The 8195-nt window shown below is 47.7% G+C and overlaps 1 protein-coding gene across 2 annotated transcripts; it reads right to left on the reverse strand.

Moving 5' to 3' along the window:
* Positions 1 to 2787: 2787 nt before the first annotated feature.
* LOC119227002 (neuropeptide FF receptor 2-like) lies at positions 2788 to 6764 on the reverse strand. Of its 2 annotated transcripts, XM_037485443.2 has the most exons (4): positions 6636 to 6764; positions 5002 to 5331; positions 4815 to 4914; positions 2788 to 4719 (listed from the first exon to the last, which is right to left on the reverse strand). In XM_037485443.2, the coding sequence occupies exons 2-4, from the start codon at positions 5321 to 5323 to the stop codon at positions 3831 to 3833; spliced, it is 1311 nt and encodes a 436-aa protein (XP_037341340.2). In that variant the 5' UTR covers positions 5324 to 5331; positions 6636 to 6764; the 3' UTR covers positions 2788 to 3830. The 2 variants fall into 2 exon arrangements, with proteins under 2 accessions (XP_037341340.2, XP_062414808.1); XM_062558824.1 differs by lacking the exon at positions 6636 to 6764 and having other exon boundaries at positions 5002 to 5388.
* Positions 6765 to 8195: the final 1431 nt, after the last annotated feature.

Consider the following 8195-nt stretch of genomic DNA (forward strand, 5'->3'; position numbering starts at 1 on the left):
CTCATGTCGAGCATCATTGCACGGACAATCCCTGTAAACATGTATCACCTAAACACATTAAATTTCACCCAAATCCCACCCGGTTGGTGATTTTCATCATTATTTTGGCATAGTAACAATAGGAATACACACCACACAACAGATGGACACACTCATGATATGTATTTTTGATAATGTGCCAATAGGTGGTGCAATGGGACTGTTTGATTGTGTCCACTGCTGGAGGTGCCATGTTCTCCTTGAGCTTTAAGCGTCACCTTTCATTTCCCGAGCTGTTCCTCTGCAGAATCATTACATCGGGTCCATGACAGACGTGCACGCGCACGGGTCCAGTAACTGCACGCGCCGATAACGACCTGTGCGGCGTGTGCCGGCGCGCGGCCGGCGTTTGATTGTCAAATGACGTCACCAATCCCCACGCTGCAAGGGGTTCAGATGACTCGTGACGTCACCGTGTCTGGTTGTCAACCGCGAAATTGCAAAAGCGACACCTCGACCTCGTCTCTTCCGGTTCTCGGCGGCAGAGCAGGAAAACCACGGGAAAAAGGTCTATTGACAGCATTCCGTCCATTAACCCCAATTTGAAGCGCCGGGTGTGATGTAAAAAAAAAAAAGAGTAAATTATTTTACGGTATTGATGAGACGCAGAGTGTGAGGAGTAATGAGCTCCTCTCAGATGTTTAGAGCTTAACAAAGTTCTTGCGATGGGGCAGCTGGAAGGCTCTGGCGGTGAGTAGGTCGGGGCAGCAAAGTGGCACGAATGTTCGAAATGACACTTAAACCCAATGGAGGAGAGCGGATGGAGGCATTACTGAAGGTTGACGCGCTAATGGCTTTTTTTTTTTTTTTGGAGATTAGTGTGCTCAGAAGGAAGGTGACTTTAATCTGTTGGGAAGACAATCCATTTCCTCTCCACCCGTGGGACACACACATTTCACTTTACTAATCACCTTTAAAGTCAGTTGATCACATTTGACCTCGGTGCCGTTTCCCCGTCAGTCTGCGTGGACTCAAGGGGGGGGGGGGGTGTCGTCGTCCTCGTCCTCGTCATCCGTAGTGCACGTCTCCTCTCCTCCAGCTGTCCTGGATATCTCCACCGTTGCTGACGTTGCAGCTCGCTCCGCATTGAACTTCTATTTTCCCCTCATGTCAGTCGTCTCTGGTGGACCCAGCTGCAGGGCAGATGTTTGCATCGAGAGATGCTCTGTGGCTGAGAACAACCGGATGAAATGCAGCTACCATCCCTCTTAGCAGGCCTCTCCTTGAGCAGACCTCGCGGGGGCGGGGTTTGATCACCATTAACGCACCTGGTCTGTCAGTCTGCACGTGGCGTGTGTCTCCTCTGTGCTCTGACTGCAGCTGGACTGCTGCAAGCCTCGAGGTTTCTGTGAGACTCGCTGAGGACAGTAACTGCAAAACAACACGTGCTCTCACCACAAAAGTCTCCAATTGAGCATGCGCATATCTTAAGTCATAATTTCGACTTTCTAACCCTTCTTTTTTTTTTGTGGCGGAAATGGGCGTCCATACTTTACGTTTGTTTCCCTTTCAAAGTATTTAAAACAAGCATCTCCCCTCATTTATCTCACCCTTGAGCTGGATTGTGTGTGGACTTGTTTTTTTTACGGTATGCTACTTTAAAGTAAATGAAAAACGTTTGTTGGTTCTGTTTATTGCACAAAAGTTACTTACATTTCATAACTGGTTTTCCTCCCCTTTTCTCTCCTATAACATTTACTCATTCTGCGCCGCGTTGCTACGGTGACGTGGGAGTAATAATCAACAGCAGCACACGTCTTGGAACTCATTTTTATTTTTCATTATAGCAAACTGTCAGCTGTTTCTATTTTGCAAGCAAGCAGCAAAGAACATTGGCAGCACGATGTGATTGACCATATTTCAATATTCAATTACAAATATCACAGCAAGAAATAAGGGGGGTTTAAATATATAATTATAGACATCTATTCATGTGTACACAGACAGAGAGGTTCACACTTTTGATTGCATTCATGCACTTTCACTTTTAATCTTCTTTGCAACATTTGTTTTATATTTCCTTTTTGAGGTGATGACAACTGAAAACAAAATCAAAATGATCTGAAAAACATAGATGCGGTATTGATTACACTGTAGACACATCATGCCTCTAGCGCTGAGCTACTGTCCTCTTCATTCTGTCCCTGGGGCTGCTTACTTGTTGCTATCAATCAATTTCTTATTAAAGTAATGGAGTTGTTGAAAATGTCCCATCAAACAAAGTTACTAAGAGAAGCATGCGATTCTTATTTAGTTCTCCGCTAAAAGGTCTCATCCCTTTGTACCACCACTTTTTTCCTTCCAGACCAAAAATATGAAACGCTGTATTATAAATATGATACTTGTTTGATTAAAGGCTGTCCGTTTAATCTAGTAAGATTTTGTTTCTTTTTTTTGTCTATCACAAATTAAGGATCTTCTCCCTTTATCCTTGTCGATGTAAAGCAGTGATTTATAAACAAAGGCTATTCATTCATTTTTAAAGGCCTAAAGCGTGTTTTTTGGGTCCAGTCTCTCTGACCAATACACGCTGTGTGTATCCTTGAGGTTTATGAAAGTTCATTCATAAAATATGTGTAAGCTGAATCAAATATACATTTTATATAATCTTTAGCATGCTCCGTAGCACCACAGGATTTCAGGACAATGCACTGTACTGATAACGACGTAATAACAACAACTTCTGTGAGATCAAATATTTTCCAAACATAATTAATATCTATTTAAGATAAGCACTCTTGGCTGTACAACATCTAAACATTTAAAAAAAAATAAAAAGGTCACTTGGGGGCAAAGGGGCTCAAATCCTTTTTATAATGATGTCCATCGTTGACACAGATCACCTTTGTAGTAGGTTTGGCAATGACAAAATTACACAGCATATTGTACACTTTTAGTGTTGGTTTGGAAGCTATGCCGAAAAAACACAACCTTTTGTGTCTTTGGAGTCAAAATTGGATTTTAAGGGGGCTTTCACGACGAGTCTGTGATCCTCTTCCTTGGTCACGGCCGTCCGTTATGGCGCCCGCGGCGTGCGGCTGCTTGACCGGAGGAGCCTTGCAACTTCACCCTCGAGAATTGTGCTACTCCTCTTCCTCGGTTTCCTTAAATTGGCAGAAAAACCGCTGGGAGATTCCTCGAAATCTTTCCGGAGTTACGTGCAGTGCTCCTCGGAAACAAAGGAAAGGAAGGGCGCCGCTTTGCTATTCATTGAATCGCACAGGTGTTGCGTCGCCTTTTATCAGGGTTGGAGCGCACAGCGTGGTGCTTTTACGGCACTTTAACGACAATCCAAGAAACACACCAAATCTCACACCTACAGCCGCTGCTTCACGACCCCAAACCGGCCCCCGGCGGGATCAGCAGAACACGATGTACTTCTCACCAAAGTTGGCGCCATTGTTATTCATTAAATTTGTAAATTACGGAACAACGTAGTGACTCTGACTCCTTATGAAAAGTGATTACTGACTGCTGTGATAAACTTAATAAATGATAAACTTTAGTCTGTTTGGCTGCCGAGAGATACACAAGTCCTTCTCCTGCCCTCAACTTTTAGAATATTTTTCCTCAAATTTGATTCTCTCTGATTTAAACCAAAATTAACTCTGCTTGTTTACCTTGGCTTTGTACACCATATTAAACATTCACAACAGCTCCAGAAGGAGTCATGAACCCTCCATGTACATTCAACTCACAGACGGCCTCTACGTGGCGTCGAATCCCGTCCGAGTCGGCCTTTTCCACTGTCCTTTCAAGCCTTAGAAGGTCTCCACGGGCCTATGTTCTGTCTAGATCTGGGAGACCTTCTCCAGGTCCTCCACGATCAGGTCCTGCTCTTTGACATGGCTTTTGGCGGACAGGCTCCCTCCTTCCTTACGCGAGCGCTTCCCGCTCCCCACCGACCCGACTCCTGAGCTCCGTCTGCTGAGGACAGCCGGCTGCAGCGGCACCACGGCGTTCCCCCGGTTCCGATTGGAGTACGGCCTCTGGAGCCTGATGCCCTCGGAGCACAGCTGGAATTTGAACGCGGCCTGAAAGCCCCTGCGGAAGTTCTCGTTGAAGAACCCGTAGATGATGGGGTTTACGCTGCTGTTGAAGAAGGCCAGCCAGTGGGCCAGGGGGTAGACGTAGATGTTGACGACGCGGTGCTGGCGCTCCGTCAGGCTGGCGTAGTCGCTCAGCATCATCAGCGTCCACAGAGGGAGCCAGGACAGGATGAAGAGCAGAGCCACGATCAGCAGCATCATTATCACCCGATTCTTCCTCTTGGAAATGTGTGTGTGACGGCCCTCCGCGCCGGGCCTGACGGTGCCGCCGCCCTCATCGGACACGCTTCCGGCGCCCCTCACCGGGGTTGCGGTCTTGCAGAGGGTGATGCCGATCCGGGCGTACATGACGACGATGAGGCTGAGAGGAGCGAGGTAGATGTTGGCAAAGAGGACGGTGGTGTAGACCTTACGCATCTCCTGATTGGGCCAGTTCTCCCGGCACCAGTAGAACGGACGGCTGTCGCCGTTGCTGCCGGTGACGATTCGCACCCTCTGCTCCCTCGTCACCTGCAGCATGACCCCAGAGGGACACATTATGCACCCGGCGAGGACCCATATGACGACGATGATTAACTTGGAGGTGGCGATGGTCAGCTTCTGCTTGAAAGGGTAGACGATGCAGCGGAACCTGACACGAAGGGGATCGGAGGAACCCGTCAAAAGGGTATAAAACAAGTCTTTTTGCGAGCTCATAAAATCCGGCAACGCTGCGACAGCTCTTACCTGTCGACGGCTATCGCCACCAGAGTGAACACAGATGCTGAGACGGATATCCCCTGGACCATGCCGCTAAGCTTACACACCAAGCTCCCAAAGGGCCATCCTGCAGGACACAGAGGACAAAGGTTTGTGAACGACTTCATTTTTCCACTAAGAAGACATCCAGTTGAACTCCAATACCCATCCTCACCCGTGATGATGTTGTCCACCAGAGTGGTGGGCATGCAGAAGATGCCGACCAGCAGGTCGCTGATGGCCAGGTTGAGGATGAACAGGTTGGTGACGGTGCGCATGTTCTTGCTGCGCAGCACGAGGAAGCACACCACGCCGTTGCCCACCATGCACACCAGGAAGATGAGCAGGTAGGAGACGGTGAAGACCACAGCCACAGACGGCTCGTGGAGGTAGAAAGCCACGTAGGTGACGTTGCGGTGGGTCGGAGTGTTTTCCGGCGCTCTCGAGGAATTGGGAGGGCTCAGGCCCTCCCAGGTGGCGTTGATATTCTGGGTCATGGGGGTATCTGGGTGCGAGAGAGGCGGAGGTGTGATGGATCAGCTTTTTGGGGTAAATACCAAACATCCATTAACTAATGACAGAGGAACATGTTCCAGTTAGAGGACATTCCTGCAGGGCCGAGAGGCGGAATCAATCGGAGATCACATTACACAATGGACTCCATCCAGAAATCAATAGTCCAATCCTTGTGGTTTTTTTCATTTTTTATTATTGTTTCTGGGTTGATTCAGTCAAGCGTACGTCCTCTCACATCTCTGATAACGCCGCGTTCAGCGGAATGACCGCTCTGCTCTCGGAGCAGTATTGCATCAATCATCCACGCGCATCGGTGTTGGGATGTAATGAGGTTATTATTGACTCGGCGGGTCTTACACATGCTGATGGAGTTTGGGAAAAGAGGTCTTAAATCTTGAGAAAGAAAGATTTACCTCGTGCCAGATGGCTGACCTGAATTCAGTTCGATACAATGTTTTTCCTTTGAAGTAGTCACTTCACTTCTTGCCTCACCTTTGACCGTGGAATCAAAGCGATGGATGTTTAATAGATGGAATCAATGATTAGTTTTAATAAAAAATCATAATGCACTTTAAATGTTAACACCAGCATCAGTAAATCTATTATATTTTAATCTTTTTTTAAAGAACTAATCTAAAAATAAATATATATCAAATGTACAGCATATATATTAGATATTTCTATATTATACAGTATATAGTGTATAAATGGAGTTATGGAGGGTATTTGATTACAGCCGCACGCGCTACCAGCTCGAGTCCCTCTTACGATCTTCCCCTTCGGTGTGCGGCTTGTAATGATGCAACACGGGAGCCGAGTGTAATCCAAGCTCTCGTCCGAGTCTGATGATCAGCAGCACATGGGGGAGAAACAATAAGTGCTCTGGTCTCAGGGAGAAGAAGATGTGGGAGCTTGATTCCAAAAATACGCCCGAAAAAATAGTTCTGGTAAACTGAGATTCGATTTGCGATACAGAGAAATATGTTACATCACTCTTAAGATCTTTTTACTTACATCTGAGGAGCTTTCCGTCAGTCTTCACGATGACTTGTATTTGGAAAAAGTTGTTGTTTTTCCAGATATTTTTCTTTACTCAATATGAAGTCACACAGCCTTAATATCACCACAGTTAACTATCAAAAATAGATCACACAGCATAAGCAATGTGAATCAGCCATGCACCTGGGAGGAGAACTGACAGGAAAGTGAAGGGAAAGTTTCCTCCAGAAGTAAATCATTAAGATCAAACCTTATTTCCTAATTCATTCCACAGGAAGCCCTTTCTGGTCTTACCTTGAGGGCAGCGTTATCTGAGCCTCTCTTCCTGCCGGATGATGCTTTCCACGAGCTCCATTCATTCAGAGCGCCAAGCCGCACGCTCCCATCCCCACGTGAGAGACGCCGTGCACGTGCTCCGCTCCGCGTGCACGCCAGGCTCACTCACTAACTCCGGTGCTTGTGGGAGACTGGGAGGAGCCGAGGAGCCACGGGAGGCATGATGCACGCGCGAGGGAGACCGAACGCTGCACGCGCGTCCATGTTGTCATCGACAATGTGAGCGGAGGAGACGTGGTGGGTGTGTGAGGATCCGGGTGGCCGTCGTTGGTTCTGACGAGGTCTCACCTTTTCTCTCTCGCGCGCGCGCGCACCTGCGTTACTTAACGGAGGGAGGCGGCCAGGTGAGCTCGATGCGCGGGGGTCAGCCTCCCATTAGCGGACGGGATGCTCACCATGTTCGCAATCTCTATGCACCTCACCCTCCGAGCTGCCCTTTGACCTTCAGTCGTGTCTCACACAAACACACACACACGCGCGCGCGCGCGTTTCAGCTGCTGCACACTTTGCTCCGCGCACAACAAACAACTTTCCTCAAACGATTAACCGTGTTGTACAACTATAACCGACATAAATGAGTCACGAACACGTGCAGACAGACATCTGTTGTCTGCACGTGGACGTTTAAGACGTTTTCCTGACATCATCAAGATGTTGAAGGTTTTTTTCTTTACGTTTCATGCAGACGCGACCAAACACTCACAGGATAAAAGCCACGTGCAGGAGAGCAAACAGAACCTTCCTAATACCGCAGTAATGCTTTAACCGTGTGTGAGTGTGAGAACCAGGAGACGTGCCTCCGCACCTCCTGCTTTTATTTTTAAAAGGGACACGAGAGCGACACGTGGGACCTGCATCACATTCACATTAAACGGTCAAATCAGTGTCACGATTACTGTGACAATGAGGAGGAGGAGGAGGACAATAGGAGCACGACCTCGGAGCTCAAATTAAACAATGATTACAGGCTTTATTTTTACACCCTTCAGTGATCTGTGACAAATAGACAACTGTGTGACAGAAAAGTCGTCACGGATTCTTCCCCGAAACGCTGTTCTTCTCACACTATGTTCCTCGCATGGGAATTGGAAAAGGAGGGTTGTTAATTCGGAGACACGTCTGGTAGAATAAGTGTCCGAGCCGCTGCTTAATAACAACCGTGCGATTTCACTTGGACTGGAAAACACGTTTCATCTAGAAACAGATGACTGTGACATGTTGTTGTGGAAGAGCCGCAGGGGGAAAACGCACTAATTGCTCCCGACATCTGAGAAATGACACAATCTGCAGAGTCCGGGCAGACAATCACAGGGGGCTGTTAAGAAGCTCGGAGTCATGGGGGGGGGGATGTACAGGCTGTGTGTGTGTGTGTGTGTGTGTGTGTGTGTGTGTGTGTGTGTGTGTGCGCGCATCAGCCAGCAGGTGCACTGTCTGTTTATCGAGTGTTAATGCTGTTGCAGAAAGAAGCTGATGAGCAGAATCTATTTCTATCCTCGGTGTGAATTGATTCTTTTGCAC

The sequence above is a fragment of the Pungitius pungitius genome, chromosome 18 (genome assembly GCF_949316345.1).
Source record: "Pungitius pungitius chromosome 18, fPunPun2.1, whole genome shotgun sequence".
Taxonomy (NCBI): domain Eukaryota; kingdom Metazoa; phylum Chordata; class Actinopteri; order Perciformes; family Gasterosteidae; genus Pungitius; species Pungitius pungitius.